This window comes from Arvicola amphibius, chromosome 8 (genome assembly GCF_903992535.2).
Source record: "Arvicola amphibius chromosome 8, mArvAmp1.2, whole genome shotgun sequence".
NCBI lineage: Eukaryota > Metazoa > Chordata > Mammalia > Rodentia > Cricetidae > Arvicola > Arvicola amphibius.
The window spans coordinates 80855251-80877152 of record NC_052054.1 but is presented as its reverse complement, the minus strand read 5'-3'; the positions used below and the strand labels follow the sequence as shown (position 1 = coordinate 80877152).

At 40.8% G+C, this 21902-nt stretch overlaps 1 protein-coding gene across 7 annotated transcripts; it reads left to right on the top strand.

The window, feature by feature from the left end:
* Positions 1-329: 329 nt before the first annotated feature.
* Positions 330-21831, top strand: LOC119821036 (zinc finger protein 791-like). Of its 7 annotated transcripts, none has more exons than XM_038339845.1 (7): positions 330-422; positions 1788-1890; positions 7269-7308; positions 16086-16212; positions 16391-16451; positions 17419-17459; positions 17742-21831. In XM_038339845.1, the coding sequence occupies exons 4-7, from the start codon at positions 16179-16181 to the stop codon at positions 19964-19966; spliced, it is 2361 nt and encodes a 786-aa protein (XP_038195773.1). In that variant the 5' UTR covers positions 330-422; positions 1788-1890; positions 7269-7308; positions 16086-16178; the 3' UTR covers positions 19967-21831. The 7 variants fall into 7 exon arrangements, with proteins under 7 accessions (XP_038195773.1, XP_038195775.1, XP_038195774.1 ...); XM_038339846.1 differs by having other exon boundaries at positions 343-461; XM_038339847.1 differs by lacking the exon at positions 7269-7308.
* Positions 21832-21902: the final 71 nt, after the last annotated feature.

Below are 21902 nucleotides of genomic sequence, written 5' to 3'. Positions count from 1 at the left end.
GATAGGGAAATCCAGACTCACAGAGATAAGTGGTTTCCTACTGTAGTTAAGCACAACTGCTCTTCTTGTCCCTCTTTTTTAGTGATTTGTTGAAGTTGAAAATGAAGCCTCCTTCATTATCACCCCACCTAAGCTAAACAGGGTGAGAGGCCTGTGACCACTCGGAAGGTTGAGGCAGGTTTATGAGGATTTAAGATCAACCATGGTGCACAACCTCCTAGCAGCCGCCAGAGCCTAAGTCCGCAAAAGGCTTGAAACCGGTCCAGGACCCGGGTGGCGAACCAGTGATAAAGCTCAGGCTCCGGAAGGTCCTCCCACTACCGAGTCTCCTCGGCTCCGCCCCACGCCCGTCTTCTGGGGTCTCTGCAGTGGCGTTCCGGGGCGGACGGTGTAGACGCAGTGGAGGATCCTGCCCGCACTCGGTGAGGAGCTGGGAGAGCGAGGCGACAATTTAGTGCCAGGTCCGGAGGGTGAGGGGGTGTCTTGTTTTGCAGCTACGCTTTGCGTAATCCCCTTTGTACGACCTCAGGGCGGACTAAAGCGACAGGGTCTTTGGTGCCGGGACACTGTAGCCCGGATACTCCCCTGCACTCAGTCCGCTTGGCGCCCACTCGGTCTCCTTTCCCCTTGGGAACCCTGGCATCTCTTCATGTCCCCAGGGATCCCTTCTGAAAGATTTCCAGGCTAGGGTTAAAAAGAGCTCCCAAAGCCCCTTTCTGTACCCAGCAGTTTTTTGTCTGTGTGATCCCGAGGATATCTGCCTGTCGTAGGTCCAGTAGAGAACAGGATTGTGTCTTCAGCCCTCTCTGGCAGTGTGTGAAGAAAGAGATCGCCATGCTTTCTGCCCTTTGTGCAGTTTACCTCCCATGTCAGGCCCTGCACAAAGATAAAGTGAGAGCGGCAGCCTCAGCCCTGCAAACTCGTACTTCCCAGTGAGAATAGGTTTGGCTTCAGTTCAAAGGTTTGCGGCGAATTTACAAAAGTTAGTGTCCTATATGATATAGTGAACAAGTGGCTTGCCCTCAGGATAACAGGTTTTCTGCATTTGTATAGAGTCGGTGTACTCGGCAGCGGGGAATTCTTTTCCAAGTGTGACTCATGTTTCTACTCAAAAAAACTTTTTACTCTGATTGGCCAGCAAAGGGTTGGGGAGAGGACGGGCAAAACTTTTCCAGGCTTTCACTGCTACTGGGAAAATCACTTTTCATGACATATTAAAAACAAAACAAAACAGTTTCTGTTAGGCTCCTCCATGCCTCTGAATTGTAAGATTGTTGTCAAGACCCTGGAGAGTAGATATGTGGTACTCTTCACTCTTTTATGGGTTTTCCAAATGTGGAGCAAAGCTCAGTCTCAAATAGGTCAGTGGATTCTGAGAAGGTTGTTTACCTTGATGGTGGAGTAGTGGAAACTTCTCAGGAATGTCCTTTAAGGCTTTGTCTAGCTTTTAATTGTTTTAAAAGTATTTTTATCTTTGAGAGACTCATACACTATATTTTGATTATGTTTCCTGGGTCTACATTCCACCTATTATCAATCTAATTAGGGATACCAATAGTCTTGTTTGTTCTGAGAGAGGTCTTGCTTGTTTTGAGACACCGTGGAATTTACAGAGATTTACTTGCCTTTGCCTTCCTAGTGCTGTAATTAAAAACATGCAAAACCACTCTGGACTCCACTGTTGTTTGTTCTTAACAACTTAGTTTGATAATTTTTAGTTTAGCTATGAATAACATTTGTGTTTTTAGATGGTGGAATAGAAACTGATGTGTGTATTTTTTTTATAGGCTCTTACCTCTTACCTCTCTGTCCTGAAACCTGCTATGTAGAGCAGGCTAACCTTGAATTCAGAGAGATCCTTCTGCCTTTTCCTGAGTGCTGAGATTAAAGGTATGTACTACTATATTCAGCCATGTGATGTGTTCTTAAGTACTGCTTACTTATCAGGAACACATAAGAGTGTTACTTCCAATCATTGTGGCATTCGAATGTAGACTGAAGACCAGCTGAGACACCCAGCCTTGTGGACCGAATAACTCCCAGATTCTTGGCCTTTCCTTTGGGAGACAACTATTGTTGGATGAGCCAGGTTGATTCTTATAGTTCTATATCTCTTTAGAGAATCCTCTGTGTGAATAAAATCATGACTTTTCCTTCACTGGGAATTGAATTCTCAGTTGACTTGCTGGTTCTTTCAGCTCTGTAAGGATGATGTTCAACTCTCTTCTGATTTGTAGTTATTTTTACATTTATTTCTTTTAAATGTGAAGTGATTACTTATATTCTATTACTTGGGAATCAGATATTGGGGTAAAAGCCTAATTAATCAGAGAAGTGGCAGAGAAGCGACTAGTGACATCCCCTCACCACCTCCTTCCTTCAATCCAAAAGGGCCTTTGAGTTTTTGGAAGCCCCTCCCTCTTACATCCTGTGTCTTTTTGTGTGTCCTGAGTCCTCTAAAACCTCTATGGCCAATTTTGGTTCCCCAGTAGCTAGCTCTGCCCTTTGATTCAAGGTCAGAGTGTATTCAAACTATCCCACAACATAGGAGTATAAGTATTTGCCTGCATGCATGTATATATTTTGTGACCGAGGAGGCACTGGATTACCTAGACCTGAAGTTACAGATGGTTGTCACCTTCCATGTGGGTGCTAGGAACTCAACCCTTGTCCTTTGCAAAAGCAAGCAGCAAGTGCTCTTAACTGCTGAGCTATCTCTCTTATCCATATTTTTATAAGTATGTTTACAATTGCATTTCTTGTTTCTGCAGTTGGTGTCTTCATTTTCCCCTTTGTTTAAATAATAGAACAATAACAGAATATCAGACGTAATAGAATGTGGGGAAAAGTTTCCAGACAACAGTCATTCCCATTCCAGGTTTCCAGGTAGCAAGGAAGTTTAAGGTGAGGCGACCTTGAAGGTGGGTTCTGTATCTAAAAGGCCTAGGATCTGCTGTGGTCTCTGAGATAGCATAGAGGTCAGCAGGCCGTAAAGTACCATGTGTGACTAAAGATGGGGTCTACTAACCAGGAGCTAAAGATAAAAGGCCTAGGGAGGAAGAGTCTGGGATATGCATTTTTGGTGAGGACACCAGGTCATTAACAGCCTGCACTCTCAGCTTTTTGGGTGGAATGCAGGTATTTTATCTTCTCCATTGAGGAGACAACTTACATGTTTAACATTCCTGTTTTCCCTAGTGATCCATGGGCAAAAGGGGCTTTGTGCCCCTAACCACCATCACTGCTGTCGATACCCTTTATAATTCCTTTTTGTGTTTTTGCTTCTTTGAGATAGGGTCTCTGTAGCTCAGGCTAGCCCGAAACGTTTGCTCATTCTGGCTCAGCCTCTGTCATTCAAGAGCTGAGTACAGATGTGTGCAAGTGCACTCAAGAGCTGAGTACAGATGTGTGCAAGTGCACTCAAGAGCTGAGTACAGATGTGTGCAAGTGCACTCAAGAGCTGAGTACAGATGTGTGCAAGTGCACTCAAGAGCTGAGTACAGATGTGTGCAAGTGCACTCAAGAGCTGAGTACAGATGTGGGCAAGTGCACTCAAGAGCTGAGTACAGATGTGTGCAAGTGCACTCAAGAGCTGAGTACAGATGTGGGCAAGTGCACTCAGGTTTTCTCATTTCAAACAGAACCGAGTGGTTTAGTGCCCTGGCTGTTCTTTCATCTGTCAGGGTGTTTGCTTCTTGGCACTCCCATTTGTATCACGAAAGCAAGACTTTGTCATTATTATTCTATATCGATAGAGCCTATCATGTATATGTTCTTCCCTCTGCTAATATGGTACAGTGCAGCAAAGGCCTCTGGGAAGGCATGATTGCATCCTGGAACTAAATACTTCATTCGTAGTTGCCTTTCTATGCTGCTCGTGCCATTTGCTAGTATTTTGTTAAGGATGCGTGGAATTCCCTGAGGTTTCCTTTTCCTGTAATGCCACTGTCTGTCTTTGAGCCAAAGTGATAGTGGTCTCAGGGAATGAATGAAAAGGGCTTCCCCTCCAGTTGTCTGGAAGAGCTTGTAGAGGGTCTCTTCGGTCTTCTCTAAATAGGTGGTAGATTTTACCAGTGAATCCATGTAGTTAATCTTTGGAGGGTTTTGAAGGTAGATTCTTGTCTTTGCATTGGGGGTGTTTTCTAATCAGATTTTCTAGTTTTTCTTTATTGAATTATGATAGAAATCTGCTGTTGTTGTTGTTATTGTGTGTAGGGGGGCACAGATCCAAAATGGTTGGATCATATAAGGAAGGGCGGCCAAGCTCCTGGGCTGGAGAAGTTTAACATAGGGGGCAGGGTATGGAAGCCAGGAGGACCCTGTATAGGTCAGAGAACTTGGTGGCCATGTTCTCTTTGATACGTTAAATAGGCATATCAGCCATTTTCCCCACAGTTTGAGAGTTAAGGTAAACATTTGTCTATTATGTTTAGCTTTGAAAAATCAACTTCAGGTTTGATTAACTCAGTGGTTCAGTGCCCTGGCTGTTCTTCCATTTGCCAGGGTATTTGTTTCTTGGCACTCATATCTGGCAGCTCACAACAGCCTGTAACTGTAGCTCCAGAAGATATGATACTTTACACACACAAGATATAAAAATCTTTTAAAAAATCAACTTTTAGTATTAGTGCTTTTTTGGATGTTTTTTTTTTCTTTTCTGTTTTTTTTTATTATCCATTTCATGGATTGTTGGTTTAATCTCTATTATTTTTCCATTTTTTTTCCTCTTGGAAGATGTCATTTGTTGACAGTCACATGTAATCCAGCTTAGCCTTGAACTGCTGATCCTCCTAGTGCTACGTGTTACTATTTTTCTGGCTAAAAATGTTCAGCTTGAAGGAGAAGGTATGAGCAGTCCTAGGAGTGCCTTACAGAAATTGCTGATCAGTGGAAGACTTTTCAAATTTACCCTTGGTGCACTGGGCACCCTTCCTGTTAGGAGGCATCACTCATTGGGCTTTGTGAATGCGTTATGCTAACACTAGCGACACTGACCAGAAGGAAGAGCGAAGAGTGCCTACTAAATGTAAAAATTCAGCTCTCGGGTGCAGAACGAGTTTCACTTAAATGCAAACTTTGTCCGGCTACCCCTGTGTTTTGAGCTCGGCTTCCTCCCTACAGGAGCTGCTCCTGTCACTCAAGCCTAGCTAGCCAATCAGGGTATTTAAGCAGGCGGTCCAATCAGGATCTCCGGCAGGCGGTGAGGGGCGGGTTCTTTCAGGCTGCTGTGCTGTGGGTTCTCTGTGGCCGAGGAAGGTGCGAGTGTGCTGCGCTGTGTGAGCCGGTACCGGAGCTGTAGGGAGAGCGTGGGCGAGATCGGAACCGCACCATGGTGAGCGATCGGCCGCTGTCCCCAGATTGGGAGGGGCGGCGGCGGAACCTCGAGCGCTGGTGTGGCCGGGCCTCCTCCTAGTAGGGGCGGGGCGACCTAGGCCCCGGACCAGCGGCTCCGGGGCAGCTCCGGAGGCCGCTTCTGCGCAGAGTGCTGAGGGCGAGAGGCTCCGCCCTGCTCCCCGAAGCTCTGTGCTGGTGACGTCACAGCTGTCGGATTGCTCGCTCACAGATTCACGGTGGTGTTGATGGGACGGCCAGTTGCCAAGTCAAGGTGGTCTAGTTTCGGAGTCATAGACGTTCCGATGTTTGCATTTCTTATTTAGGTTTAGGAGCTGCTTTGAATTAGTTTTTGTGAAAGTTGTAAAGTGTGTCCAAGTTTTTGGTTTGTTGCTTTGTTAAATCAGTTACTCTTATATTTGTGGGTTTGCTTCTGGCTTTTTTGTTCTGCTTATTCTTATTTGCGAAATATTGTGCTAATTTGATTATTGTAGTTTGGACATCTTAAAGTCAGGTAGTGTATTGTTGTGCTTCAGCATGTTGTTAACTTCTTTTTCTTTTTGAGACAGGATCTCGTGTTTCCTAGGCTGGCCTCAAACTTTATCTTAGCTGAGGATGACCCTGAACTCCTGATCTTGCTACCTAAACCCACCTCCACAGTGTTGAGATTAAGGGTGTGCTTCTGTATGCCTTTTGTTGTTGTTGTTTTGTGTGCTTCCGGGAAAGGAACCTCGGGCTTCACGGTAGTCAAGCACACTACCGACTGTGCTATAGCCTTGGTCCTTGTGCCGACCATTCTGCGGATCTCTTGCCATGTAATGTTTAGATCAGCTTTTCAACATAAATTCTGAGGATTTGGGTTGGAGTGCGCTGACTCTGTGGATCATAACTTTGAGGCTCCCTTTTAAAGGTCATGGAAATCCCTCCACTTATTAAGTACTTGGATTACTCATTCGTTAGAAGTGTGTAATTTTTATCTGTGGATTTAGTTACATTAATATGCAAATATGTCTCGCTTATCTTTGGTGCTGTATAAGCTGCGTGGTGGTTGTAGTTTCAAACTCTTGACAGTCCCAGTAGTGCTCTCCATTTCTGGAAGTGTTTTGTTTGTTTTTTGTTTGCCATTACTAGTATGATGGCATGATTTTTACTAGCTGACTTGTCAATTTGGCGACATTTTTATGTTTTTCCTTTTTTCTGTTGATGGCGATTAAGACATCTTATTTGCATAGTGCTGGGCATGTGTTTTACCATGGAGCATTGTTTATAGTCTGAATTTTAAGGTTTGAATTGACTTTCTGTGTCTGCATCAATTCCAGCATGGTTTTAGTATATACTTTGTTTCCAGACAGTCTTTTATTCTGCAGACCAGGTTGACTTCAAACTCTTGGCAGTCGTTTTATTTCAGCCTGCCAAATACTGGGATTACAGGCATATGCAACCACACTGGCTCTGGGCTTTTTTTTTTTTTTTTTTTTAATAATTTTAAAAATACACTTGAAAGTTGAGGTAGCTGATGTTGAGAGTTTTTGCATTGGTCATTCTTTAGGTTCATGTGTTTTTGTTTTGCTTTGTTTTTTCGCCTCTGTTGTTTTGGTGTTATGGTAATGTTGAACTCCAAGCTTGAACTAGGATGTATTTGCCTTTTCAGAGGAAGCTTTACAGAATCAGTGCCATATCTTAATTGTTTGGAAAAACTGATAGTTGAAATAGTTTGAGTCTTATCTAACCTTGTTTTGAGAGTTAGTGATTTCGTTTCTTTTGCACATTATAGGCCTACTCATACCGGCCATCTCTCTGTTTACCTTTTGGTTATTTCAGAGAATTTGTTCATTTCTTCTGAGTTACTAAATATGTGGTCTGGAGTTGTTCATAGGATGCCTATGGTTCTTTTCATCTTCGTGCTAATGATGGCCCTATTTAATTCTCTCATCCAGGTACTGACCAGGCCTGATCCTGCTTAGTTTCCAAGATCAGGTGAGATCAGGTTTGTTCAAGGTGGTACAATCGTATGTAGGTGGTGTTCTATAATTGTAATCATTAATCTTTTTTAAAGCATGGCTGTAAGCTTATCAATTCTATCAATATTTTTGAAGAACTAGGGTTTGGAGTAATTGGTTGGCTGTCTCTTGATTTTCTATGCACATTTTTTAATTCTCTAATTATTATTTACCTGTGCTATGATTTATTTCTTTTTCTAATGTCCTATTATAGAAGACTAAACGACTTATTTTTCATCTATCTTCATTTGTAGTATATGTATTTATTGATTTAATCCCTCACAAACACGACTTGCGCTTTGTGGCATAATTATTCATAAAATGTACTTTAAATTCTTTTGAAATATTTAGATTTCTCTCGAGACCTTTCCTTTACCACGTGTTACTTAAAACTTTGATTTCATATCCAGGTTTTCCAATGTGCTGCCTTTAGTTTAGGAAATCTCAGTGCCTAGCCTTAAAGATGCCAAAATTAAGGGGCATTTGCTCTCTTTCTGTACAGGGTGAAAGTGTCAAGGTGGTGACTATCCCAAGATTTGTATTAATTTTTCTTTTTTATGATTTTATTATTTATTTTATGTGCACTGATATTTTGCTTGGATGAATGTCTGTGTGAGGGAATCCCCAGGAACTGGGGTTCCATGCAGTTTGTGGGCTACCAGGTGGGTTCTGGGAATTGAAGCTGAGTCCTCTGGAAGCACAGCCACAGCTGAGCCACCTCTCCAGTCCTGGGATTTGTAGTAAGTTTATAGTGATATCTCAAAATATATCCTGTTCCTGGGCTGGAAGGAACTTTATTGGCTATGGAAGGCACTTGGTGTCTTGAGCCCCCTTACTTTACCATAAGTGTCCAGGACAAGCTTGGTGTACCTTGGAGACAGCTACTCTTAACATCAGCATATAAATCTGATCTAAAATACAGTTCACAGAATCCTAGCACTTGGGAAAACAGAGGCAGGCAGATCTATGTGAGTGAGTTTGAGGCTAGCTTGGTCTGCAGAGCAAGTACCTGTGTGTAGTCAGGGCTACATAGGGAAACATTGTCAAAAACACAAACAAACAAACAACACTACAGTTCCCTTAGTTAGCCAACGTAGAGATTTTTGCCATATTTGTGGAAAAAATGAAAGAGGATCAAGAAAGTAGGAAATGTTTAGAGAAAAGTTACCTATTGGTCTTCCAGCTGGCTTTATATTTAATTCTGGCTCTACTGGTAATTTGCCATGGTTTCTTCAGTAGGGACCATTGGTAGTCCTTTTGTGTATGTGTGGGGTGGGTGGTGGTATTGCTACCGGGTCTCTATAGACCAGGCTGGCTTCAATTCAGATTTGTCTGCCTTTGCTTCCCAATAGCTGGGAAGTGTGCCACTGTGCCTAGATTTTTTTTTTCTTAACATGCTAACCTAGTTGCCCTAGACAATGAAACTAATGCTAGATGGGCAGTCTGTTTTAATTGGAATTTAACTCCTCTGAGAGGAAAAAATGACAAGACTTACACAGGCTTTGGAAACTATCAGGATTGGTGCTAAATTCTTAGATACCTGTCTGATGCTGTTGTCAAACACTCTGGTGAAAGCCACTTTGGGGAATAAAGGGCTTATTCTGCTAACAATTCCAGATTACAGTCCATTGAGGGGAAAGCAGGGCAGGAATTTGAAGCAGTCACACCCACATAGAGAGCAGAGGGAGAATGAATGTATGCATGCTTACTTGTTCAGCCCCCTCTCTACATTTATGCGGTGAGATAGTGCCACCTTCTGCAGATGGGTCGTCCTGCCTCAGTTAATATAGTCAAGACAGTCCTCCACAGCCATGCTCAAAGGCCAGCCTGATCTAAATGGACCCTCACTGAGACTCTCTTAACAGGTGATTAGTGCCAGATTGGCTCTTAAAACTAACCATCACAGTGACTAAACATTTACTTTCCCAAGCCCAAACCTGACGTAATCCTAAAATAACACCAAATGAAATTGTTAGTCTCAAGTAAGAGTTACAATAATTTAGACATCAAAGGCCACTCTTTTCTAAAAATCAGAATTAACTACGCTATATGATGTTATACCTATGGAATTGAATAAACTGGCTAGAGAGAAAATTAAAATTACAAGATAATGAATTATTTCAAATACTCCAAAACATTAAAACATTTTATAGAATACAAACAATTTTAAAAATTGAGAACCAGATTGAGTATACTTAAAGAATATGACTTTGAGGCAGAATAATCTGTTTTGGACTGGTGAGATGGCTCAGTAGGTAAAGTCATGTTCTGCACAAGCCTTATGGTCCGAGTACTAATCCCTGGGACCCACATACAAACCAGATGTCCATGTATGTAATCCCAGTCCACATATGGTGAGGTGGTAGGTCAGAACAGAAGAATGCCCTGGAAGCTGGCCTGGAATATGTAGTGTAGTAACAAAAATGAGAGATCTGCCTCAGGTTGGAAAGCAGGGTCCAACATTGAAGGTTGTTTTGATACCCACATGCATGCTATAGTAATGGTGGGTAGCTCTCAGACAGTAGCATCTGCAACTTAATGGCCTATGGTCTGGAAGGTCTCCATAGTACCAGAAAGTTAAACAAGGACCTCCCTATTCATAACTCCAGTCAGAACCCATAAGCAGGAATTAGGAAAGGCAGCTCTAAGTCTCTTGGACCTTGCTACCCATAACCCAAATAATAACCCATAAACAGAAATTAGGAAACCAACTCTAAGTCTCCCAAAAGAATCATCCCTCTAAGACTTAGTGATGTCATTGTATATGCTTTCAGCCTTTTATCTGTATCTGTAACTAAAGTCATAATGGTTAAAAGTGGCACCCAGCATGCCTTTGACAAAGGGGTAAGGTTAAGGTGTATGACGGGAAACTGGAAAGGTGGAAGGAACAGTAGGTATAGGAGCTCTGAGATGATGGGATAAAGGAGTAACATGGGCATCATAACTAAAGATCGGTGATGTCCTTAGTTGTGGCATAGTTTAAAGCTCCCTGGAGGAACAGATTTAGGGCAAATTCCCTGAAATAACATCAAGGGAGTAAGAAGGTATGACTTGTGCAATTACAGAGCCCAGAAAGGAGAAAGGAAAGGCTTCAGGTGTGTGAGGGTGTGTTTCACCTTGGGCCTCATTGGGAGAGGACAGAGACATTTCTAAGAGGCTCTCAGGAGTAGGATTTTGGGGGTGGAAAAGCTTTAATTGTAGACAGATAATACATAGTTGCCACGCACCGCGCCCCCGTGTCTGCGTTCGCTACGCTGGCACCCAGTTCGCGAGATTCGGGCAAGGGGCAGGAGGTTAAAATACACAAACACAGACAGACAGAAAGACAACGACATGGGTCATCCTTGAGTTCCCCAAGAATGCCCCCTTTATTTTGTTCAGGAGCAGATTATATAGAGATAGCCATGCCCCAGCCAAACCCACCAGAAACCACTCTTCTGCCATCAGGAACTCCTGAAGGTCTCGTGCTCAGAGCAGCTGTAGGCAGATCAGGGAATTACAAGAAATTCAAGATCTGGGGTCTCATTGCTCCCAACACATAGTCATAGGTTTTTAATTCTTTTGAGGTTGGAAACCCCATAGTTAGGATGTCTGTAAGGCCTTGTGCTTACTGATTATAAAATCATTTGCATGGTGATTTGTAACTTTGAAGGGGAACTTGTAATATAACTATGAGACTCATCTCTGATGAGTTACAGTAGTGTTCTGATGTGAGGTAAGAGGACTGCTAGAGGTTAATAAAATTATCTGTGTACTAAATTAAAGCTATTCCTTTATGAACATTTCAAGGAAGAAAGGGTTTTCTGTTAGGGCAAAGAGGTAGGGGTTGCCCATATGCCCTGAGGCAAGACACTCCAGGTGAGTGGTTGAATCTGTCATAAGCCATCCTGCCATTCAGAGACAAATAAGAACTGAGTCTGATTGGATTGGAATGCAGATGGAAAGCATTCTTAAAGTCTATAAACCCAGGTATTGGAGTATATTTTTCCTTACAGTGTGAGGGACCTATGGAGTGGTTGGGATCACAGTTTGATTTGTGACTCTTTGGTCTTGGAGTGTTCTTTAGGATCCATCTGACTCTTACTGCCAATGTAAGAGTATTACATGTTGAGTAATATGGGTGTAACCCCATAATGTAGAAGGAGCAGCGGGCTGCGTCCCGCCACCCAGCTCCTGCACGGCTAGCTTTACACCCGAAATAACACACAAATTGTATTCATTTAAACACTGCTTGGCCCATTAGCTCTAGCCTCTTACTGGCTAACTCTCACATCTTGATTAACCCATTTCTATTAATGTGTGTAGCAGCACAAGGAGGTGGCTTACTGGGAAGAGTCTAACCTGCATCCATCTTGGAGAGGAGAGCTATGGCGTCTGACTCATTGCCTTCTTCCCAGCATTCTGTTCTGTCTACTCCACCCACCTAATTTCTGTCCTATCAAAAAGCCAAGGCAGTTTCTTTATTAACCAATGAAAGTAACACATAGACAGATGACTCTCCTCCCTCACCATAACATTAGAAATTTGTCAACAAGATGCTCTGAACACCTTTAGGTTTCAATTTTCATTTTAGGTTTCAGTTGGGCCTTTGGGGAAAGTCTTTAATGACAGAAGTGGCTGCTGGTGAGCATCTGGGACTAGAGATGCCTCACACTTAAAGGGGAACTTTTTATAAGATGTAGGGTTGTAAATAGAGATAAGGGATCTAGACACCCCTGGATATTTATAGGGCAGGGGATTAGCTTTATGAATATTTTAAGGTTCCTTTAAATGTCATAAATGATACTGGAGGTTGGACGCAATGTCTCTACCTAGGAAGGGAATCAGGCAGCTGGATAGAACCAAAAGGAATGAATGAAAAAGAGTCTGTCATACATGTTAAGAGAGGTTTAAAGTGTGCTGGTTGGAGTTTACCATTACTGCTAGGAAGGAAGACTGGGGACAGGAATGTTAAATCAGAAAGGTAGGGAGGAGAATGTAGTTCTTATGTTGGTAATATAGTCATAGCCCTTGCCATATCTTGGATTATCAGAGGTTCATGCATAGAGTCCCAGGGAAAACTTGGGAGTTGTGTAACCCCAGGGTCATGTCTTCAAAGGGGAAGTTTGTTATTGTCCAGGACAAAAGTTAAAGATGTTTTCAGTTTTCATGTTTGACCTTAGCCTGAGATTTTTAGATACGGGATGGTCCTTTCATGACAGGGGAGGGGGCAGTTATGATTCTAATGGCCCTCCAGTTAGCAGATTGGTCTCATAGGAGGTTTATTATAGCTGAGCTATTTTGTGCTCTCACAGCTGAAACACGGAGACTGACTACAAGGATCATCAGTGGCTCATTTGTCACCAAGATAAGATGGTTCCCTTAGACTGAGTTAGGGAATGGGAAGTTGCCACAACAATCCCTTTAATCTCCTGGTCTGGCTTTTCTGGCCTTTAAATCCTCTTAATTATTAAGTAAAGCTTTAAAGACTGTCTGTTTAGAAAATGGTAGGAAAGGAATTTGGTGTCCCTGTTCTGATTTTTGAAACTTTAGTCTAATACCTGAAAAAGTTTTTAAAAATTTACAGATAGGTTGCCTTTGGCCCTTAAGAGTCGCGGTCAGTGTATTGGTTGGCTGGTTTCAGCTAATCTGTATTAAAATAAAAGGAACAAGGTATTTGGACGGCTCATTTATTACCTTTCATAACATAGCATTGTTAATAGAGTTGATAGCAACAGCGTTTTGCTTTCTAAGACACAGGGAATCGGGTATTACTAGGGATACTTCCCCCATTGTTTCCCACGTGTGAGTTCTGATATAATCATTTGAGTTTTCTGTCAAGTACCGTAAAGGAACATATCTTTTCTGTTATCAGGGTTAAGACTATGGCTCTCATCTACTCAGCTGCCTGCTAAAGTTTAGGTATGGAACCTCTTTGTACACATATAGCAAGTGTTTAGAATGCTATAAGTAGGGACTGGAGAGGTGGTTCATCGCTTAGCCCTGGCTGCTCTTCCACAGACTCGGATTTCATTGCCAGCATTCACATGGAAGCTCATAACCATCTATAACTTCAGTTCAAAGGGATCTAGTATCCAGTTATGGTCTCCAAGGAAACCAGGCATGCATATGGTGCACAGACATATGTGTGGCCAAACACTTATACATATAAAAATAATTAAAAAATAAAATGTTATAAATATATTCCCTAGATTAGGTTAAAAGACTGCAATTAACCCTTTGAATTCCTAAATGAAAATAGAATGGACTTTTGGGCAAAATGATCATAGTTGTTAGATTTGGGGCAGATCAGATGGAGAAAGAAACAGGGACCTAGATGGTGCTGAGGTCCCCACTAGCCACCTCACAAACAATATATAGATTTCCAAGGGTTAAAGTGTTACTTTTACTTGCTTCTTAAGTTCTCTGTCAATCTGATGGGTGCATATCTGAAAGGAATGTATGTGGGTTAGGGGCAAGAGTCAGAGACTTACAGGTGAAGAGAGGCAGTTTTCAGAACAAGAGAAATGAAGTTTCTTAGAATTGGAGACTACAGTTAGCTGTCCTTTTTTTCCTCTATCACCTTAAAATACCAACAAAGAATTCCTTTGACCTGTGTCCATCAGTTGTGAATGGGAAGTATATCTTTCTGCAAGGACTGAAAAGGACTTCCTTAGCTTGTCCTGTGATGGGAGACAGTAGTCTGGGATGCAACTTAAAGACTTTTGGACCTTGTTTGAGAGTCTTCTAAATTAGGAGACTCACCATTAACTCACCACCACAAGCACCAGAGGTAAAAAGAGAGTTTCTTTGTAAGCCATCAAAATGCTGGGCAAAACAGCATAAGAAATACCAGTAACAGTCAGTCAAAAGTATTATCCAAGACATGTACAGACAAAGAGTTTTTTGAAATACGTAGGAAGGCATAGCTGAGAGGGTGAAGGAGTTCTTTTCATAACAGTTAGGGAAAGTGACTTGGATTTATATGATGTGGCCCATATCAGGGTGGATATGTGAAATACCTTATCTTGCGAAATAGCAAGTGATGTGGGAGAGTCTTCTGTTTGAGTTGATTTCATTCGTTAATAAAGAAACTGCCTTGGCCTGTTTAATAGGCCAGCCCTTAGGTGGATGGAGTAGACAGAACAGGAAGAAGGAAGTGAGGTAGATAGCTCAGGCAGATGCCTCAGGCAGTCACCATGCCTTGCCTCTCTGGGGCAGATGCCATGCCTCGTCTCTCTGAGACAGACGCGATGAAGCTCTGGCCCAAGATGGACAGAAGCTAGAATCTTCCCGGTAAGGCACCACTTCGTGGTGCTACACAGATTATTAGATATGGGTTATTCAAGATGTGAGTAAGAGGCTGGAACTAATGGGCCAGGCAGTGTTTAAATGAATACAATTTGTGTGTTGTTATTTTAGGGTATAAGCTAGCCAGGCGGCCGGGAGCCAGGTGGGAACGCAGCCCGCTGCCCCTCACTACAAGCAAGTTTTGCATTTTTTTTTAAGCTGGCTATTTTTATAAAGTCCCAGTAAACCTCCAAAGTATGAAAATTTTTTATTTTTGGTCCTTTGTGTCTACAGAATAGTATGAAAGTCTTTGGTATGTTCTAGGCAACCCATCACTCTATTGTTTAGAAGGCTGACAATTGCTAAGAAGTTGGACTAGGTGAAAGTTGGAAATTTAATTATTGGTGACTTCTAATGGTGGGTTTTTAAATATCATGTAATTTTATAAAAATATAATCCTGAAGAGGTGACATGTTGGTAACACTTCTCCTCCCCCCCCCCCCATCCTTCACTACCTCTTTCCCTCCTGAGATAGAAGTCTTTAAATAGAGTACGGACTGGCTTTGAACTTCTGGATGCAGGTGATTCTATATACTGGTTTTCCAAATATATGGGACTATAAGCACATGTTACCATATATGACTACATTGCATTCTTAGTAAAAACATATGCCATCTAATTGTTTCATGTTAATTTTTCGTTAGGATCATCAGTCATTCTTGCTATTTTAAATTCTAGATGGTATAAATTACCTTTGAAGCTTCTAAATGTTTTCTCTTGGTGTAATCATACAGGATGGGCTCAATTTCCCCACTTAACAAATGACAATATGTGTAAACGGTTGTCTACCAGAAAAATTCTGTAGCCTCATTACCCAGATCATTGGGGGCAAGGGCTGATTGTCTTGGTACCTCTGTGTATAGAACATTCAGAAAGCTAATGTTCAGGAAATTGCTGTGTGTATATAAGTCATTTAGAATAAGAGAACTGTTCTTATCATTTATGTTAGTGGAATGTCTCCCAGGATCTTAGGTTCCCCAATACCAGAAAAGCCCACACTTTTGTATGTAGAAATATGTAAAGAAAAACAATATCCTGACTGCTGTTAGTTCTATTCTGTATATCATTTGGCAGAATTCTCTTATTACAGGTATTAGAAATCTACTCTAGAAAGAAAAAGTGGAGTGGCCTAGCAGCACATTCAACCTGCAGGCGCAGTAACGAGTAGTGTTCCTACTCTGGTATTTCTTTTTTTCTTATTCACCCTCCCCCCATGGAATCAGAGTCTCAGTATATTCCTGGATGATTTAGAAATCTGTTGCTGTATCCTTTCTTAACATCTCAGGGCTAGCACTAGAATTTCAGTTTGATTGAATAAATTCCTGAATACCATAAAATTATATGAACATCTTATCAACTGAGTGTAAATCTCTAAATCTGTTAGTTTTCATCTGTTCTTTTCTGTATACATTCGGGACGTTTTAGGATCTTTTGGCCTTCGAGGATGTGGCAGTGAAGTTCAGCCAGGATGAGTGGATATTGTTGGGTCCTTCTCAGAAGAAGCTGTACAGAGATGTGATGCTGGAGACCTGCAGTAACCTTTCTTCTCTCGGTAGGAATGCCACTGGTTATTTTGTCAAGGAACACGTGCTCCTTGGTCCTGTGATTTGGAATTTGGAAAGGGGAGAAATCAGTGAATAAACAGGCATGGGTCCAGTGTTTATCAAACCTAGAAACTCATTTTTCTGTAGTTTCTAACAGTTGGTGATTTTTCTGGGTCTACATTTTAGGCATCAGATGGGAAGACCAGAATATTGAACAGCAGCGCGAACATTCTTGGAGACATCTAAGGTAATTTGCATATACAAATGGAAGAAAGTTTTGTTTAAAAAACTCTTAATATGGGGCCAGGCCGTGGTGGTGCAAACCTTCAATCGTAACACTTGGATGCAGAGACAGGTACATTTCCATGAGTTTGAGGCCTGCCTGGTCTACAGAGCAAGTTCTAGGACAGGCTCCAAAGCTACAGAGAAATCCTGCCTTGAAAAATCACCCCCTCACACAACAAAACAAGACCTTCTTAATGTGTTACAAAAGTTTATAAACAAACAAACAAATAAAAAGAGGAGCTGGAGGGAGGGCTCAGTATTTAAGAGTACTGGAGGACCCAGGTTCTGTTCTCCACACCTACCTGATGGCTCACCACCATCTGTTACACCAGTTCCAGGGTATCTAGTATGGTGTACATGCATGCATATAGGTAAAACACCCATATACATAAAATAAATAAAGGTGAAATTTTAAATTAAAAAAGAAAATGAGAGCCAGAATGTTAAAATTTACTTATCATTAGAAAAAATTCACCAACAATACATACTTTAGTGTATATATTTTTTTAAAAACTTCACTTGGAAACAGTACTTAGACAACACACATGCACATATATAAAGATTAATTTGTGTATTTCATGTATATGGCTATTTTGTATGCATACCAAAGGCATTGAATCCCATGGGTCTACAGGTATAGGCAGTTGTAAGTCACAGCCTAAGTGCTGGGGATTGAACTCAAGACCTCTGGAAGAGCAGCCAGTTCTCTTAACTGATGAGCCATCTCTCCAGCCTAAGGGGTCTGTTTTGATAGTAACTCTTTTAGGGAGCATAGAATCATCAGTCCATTTTGTTTGAAACCATTCAGGTTGCAAAACATACACTGGTTTGTATGAGTAGTGGAAGTCTAGCACTCCCTAGTGAGCAGAGAGTTATTAGTGAAGCGGCCATTGCTAACCTATTTATACTTCTTTTTTTTTTTCTAACAGAAGTCACATGGTAGATACAATCTATGAGCACAGAGAAGGTGGTAAGTTTCAAGAAACCTTTACCTGGATACCAAATCTCCATAGTAGTACAAACATTTCTACTGGAATAAAACCATTTGAATGTGGTGTGTGTGGGAATGTTTTCACTTGTTTTCATTAATGAATATACATATCTCACTTGAGGGACAAACCATCTGAACACAAATATGGTAAGAAGCAATATAAATGTAAACAGTGTCGGAAAACCTTGAACTCTCAAATATTCAATGATACTCGGATACTTTATCAAAGTCAAATGCTTTAAAAATATTTTCATTTTCCAGGTTCATTTGGAATGCAACAACGAAGTCACAGTGGTGAAGAATCCTATAAGCCGTCTGGAATGGCCGTCATTTGCCCCTGTTCATTTTCTATAGATGGAAGAATTAACACTGAAGATAAAAGCTCTGAGTGTATACAGTGCGGTAAAGCTCTGAGTTCTGGTTCCCGTCAAAGTCATAAAAGAGCTCATAGTGGCAAAAGCCCCTATGAATGTGAACACTGTGGACAGTCCTTCAGACAGCAAAGTTCATTTCATTTACACAAATTAACTCATATTGGAGGGAAACCCTATGAATGTAAACAGTGTGGGAAAACCTTCAGATGCCACAATTATCTTCAGTTACATGAAGTTTTTCATATCGAAGAAAACCCCTATGAATGTAAACAGTGTGGAAAAACCCTTTGTTCTCCCAGTTCTCTTCGATTTCATGAAAGGATTCATAATGGAGAAAAGCTTTATGTTTGTAAACAGTGTGATAAAGCTTTCAAATGTCAAAGTTACCTTCGAATGCACGAAAGAACTCACAGTGGGGAAAAATGTTACGATTGTAAACAGTGTGGTAAAGCTTTCAGAAGTCACTACTCCCTTAAAAGACATACAGTAGCTCATCCTAGGAAAAAACCTTATGCATGTAAACAGTGTGCTAAGTCCTTCACTTACCCATATTTACTTCAGACACATGAAAGATTTCACACTGGAGCAAAACCATACAAATGTAAGCTGTGCGGTAAAGCCTTTCTTTGTTCCCCCTTTCTTCAAAGACACAAAAGGACTCATATTTGGGGAAAACCCTATCAGTGTAAACAGTGTGGTAAGGCCTTCAAAAGTCACAGTTCCCTTCGATTGCATGCAAGGGCTCATACTGTAGAAAAACCTTATAAATGTAAGATATGTAGTAAAGTGTTTCTGTGTCCTTCTTTCCTTCAAAGACATGAAAGAGCTCACACTGAGGAAAAACCCTTTGAATGTAAGCAATGTAGTAAAGTCTTCAGAGATTGGAATACCTTCCAAATACATGAAAGATCTCATATTGTAGAAAAGCCCTATAAATGTAAGATATGTAGTAAAGCCTTTTATTATCCCTCCTCCCTGGAAAGACATGGAAAGATTCATACTGAAGGAAAACACTATGCATGTAAATATGCATGTGAACAATGTGTTCAGTCCTTCATTTTTCCTTGCTTACTTGAGAGGCATTTAAGAACTCACACGGATGAAAAACCCTATGAATGTAAGCAGTGTGGTAAAGCATTTAGGAGTCTCACTTACGTTCACATACATAAAAGAACTCACACTAAAGAAAGACTGTATTCATGTAAACAGTGTGATAAAAGTCTCAGTTGTCCCAATGCCCTTCAGTTACATGAACTAACTCATATTAAAGAAAAATCCTATGCATGTCTGCAAGTTGATAAAACCGCCAGGAATTTCAGTTATATTCAAGTACATGAAAAACCTCGTACTGAAGAAAAAGCTTATGAATGTAAGCAATGTACAAATCTCAGTTGTCCAAGTTCCCTTCAGCTACACGAAAGGATCCATACTGGAGAGAAACCACATGAATGTAAACAATATGGCAAAACCTTCACAGCTCTCAGTAGTTTTCGAGTGCATGAAATACCTCACAATCCTGAGAAACCCTCTGAGTGCAAGCAGCATGGTAAAGTGTTCAGTCTTAGTAATATACCTGAAAGAAAGAAAGCTGAAGGAAATCCCTGCGAATGTAAGCAGTGTGGCAAGTCCTTTGTTTCTCGGTATTTACTCCAAATGCATGAAAGGGCTCATTCTGCAGAGAAGCGCTATGAATGTAAAGTATGTGGCAAATCCTTCATTTATCCCTCTTTTCTTCAAAGACATGAAAGAACGCATACTGGAGAAAAACCTTACGAATGCAAACAATGTGGTAAGGCCTTTAGAGTTCAAAGCTCCCTTCGATTACATGAAAGAACTCATTCTGAGGACAAACCTTTTGAATGTCAACACTGTGATAAAGCCTTCTGGCGCCTCCCTTCTCTTCAAGTACATGAAAGAATCCATACTGGAGAAAAACCCTTTGAGTGTCAACAATGTGGCAAAACGTTTAGATGCCACAGTTCCCTTCAAAGACATGAAAGAACTCATAGTCATGAAAAACCGTATGACTGTCAGCAGTGTGGGAAGACCTTTCGATGTCACCGGTCACTTCAGAGGCATGGAAAGACTCATGTTGGGGAGAAAGCTCCATGAGTCGGAACGGTGCAAAACCTTGTGGACTTTCTAATTTCCTTCTATTGTTTTGGTGGTAGTATAAGACTAGTGAAAGCTTCAGGGTTTCTTGTTTGTTTGTTTGTTTTTTTAATCATAGACTTCCTGGAGAAAAACCTATCAGGAATATGTGTTAACATATTCAGTTCTAATCTGAACATGGCAGTGCATGCCTTTAATCCCAGTACTGGGGAGTCAGAGGCAGGCAGATACAAGTTCCAGGCTGGCCAGGGCTACAAATGAACAAAACGATGTTCATTTCCCTTTAAAAACTTGAACATCTCTGCTGGAACACCTTAGGAATAAATGTAATGTTAGGATACTTCATTTTTCATATGTCCTCTTGAATACATGGTAATGAAAATAGGGGTAGCTCTTATAAGAATGGATTTTGGATTGAAACTAGTTTGGAAAGTAAAGTTTGCAACATTTTAACAGAGTCATGAGGACTATTGGAAGTAAATTTTAAATATATTGGAAGCCTGATGCAAGTGAACCTATAATGTTCAGATTTTTATAATATGAATGTAATGTTATATAGGTTATGAATATATTGTGTGTACCAGGAATTTGTATTTATTAATGTTCCTAGAAGGTCTTGATGGTGCAAGCCTGTAGTACTAGTTACTTAGGTCACTGACGGAGGAGAATTGCAAGTTCAGGACTTGGGCTAAGCAATTTAAGTACTGTTTGTCATCAAAAACTGAAGAGTACTGCATATGTTGTTCATTGGGTAGAATATTTGATGGACATACATGAAACTGTAAGTTCAGTCTCCAGTATTCTTATCAAAAGAATGAGTTGCCATTTCTTTTAGGCACACATTGAGGTAAAAATTAAGTATAGTCTTCCAGCAATAGAGGTAGTTTGTAATATATACATTATTAGACAATTTCACAACTGAAGGTCATTGTGTGTTCTTTTCCTGATGTCGTGATAAAAATATCCCGACAAAAGAAGGTAGGAAGGGTTTCCTTTGGTTCAGACGTTGAACTGTGTCACAGTCTGACATGGCACAGAAGTCCCAGCAGGAGGAGCTTGTTGGAGCTTGTCACACTGTGTCTACAGTCAAGCAAAGAGTGATGAATACTCACGACTTTCTAGCTTTCTCCCTTTTATGCAAGTCTAGAACCCAAACCCAGGGAATAGTGTCACCTTGAGGGTGTGTCTTCCTGTCTCAAGTTAAGTCCCTTACAGACGAGCCCAGAAGCTCATCTCCCAGGTGATTTTAGATTTTCTCAAGATGATAATATCAACTATCACAAATATAGTATAGTCTACCACACTCTACTCCAAACGTGCAGTATAATGTTTTACTGATTTAGAAAACTGCAAATATTTCATATAATTATATAAAAGGATAATAGTATAAGGATAACGGAGTCTTCAGGACTGGATACTGCTCTGCGTGTCTGTGGGCTCTAGTGAACGTGAATGTTAAGGACATTACTATACATTAATATTACTGCAATTAACTTTATAAACACTGTAGACTTAGGTTTTATTAAATGATCGTTTTATAGTGAATTAGGTAATAACTTTTTAACTTTGCAAAGTTACAAATTTTTGATACATTTTTACTTTCTTAGTTACCAGTTTGCAAATAAGAAATTCGTATACCTTTGGATTACATTGGGTTGAGAAGCTTGATTTTTTTTTTTTTAAAAAAGAAAAATGCTTTCTAATTTACTGAAATGTATTTTATAAAGATTGTTTAGTGAATTTTGGTTTGGGTTTATTCTGAAATGGTTATAAGTGTACCTTTGCCATTTTGTACTAATTTACATGAAGGGTACTCAACATTGATAACTCAACTCGGGAAAACATTGAGTCTCTAAATTTTGCGTTCTCAGATATTCTTTTTTTTTTTTTTTTTTTGAGACAGGGTCTCACTGTATAGCCCTGACTGGCTGGAACT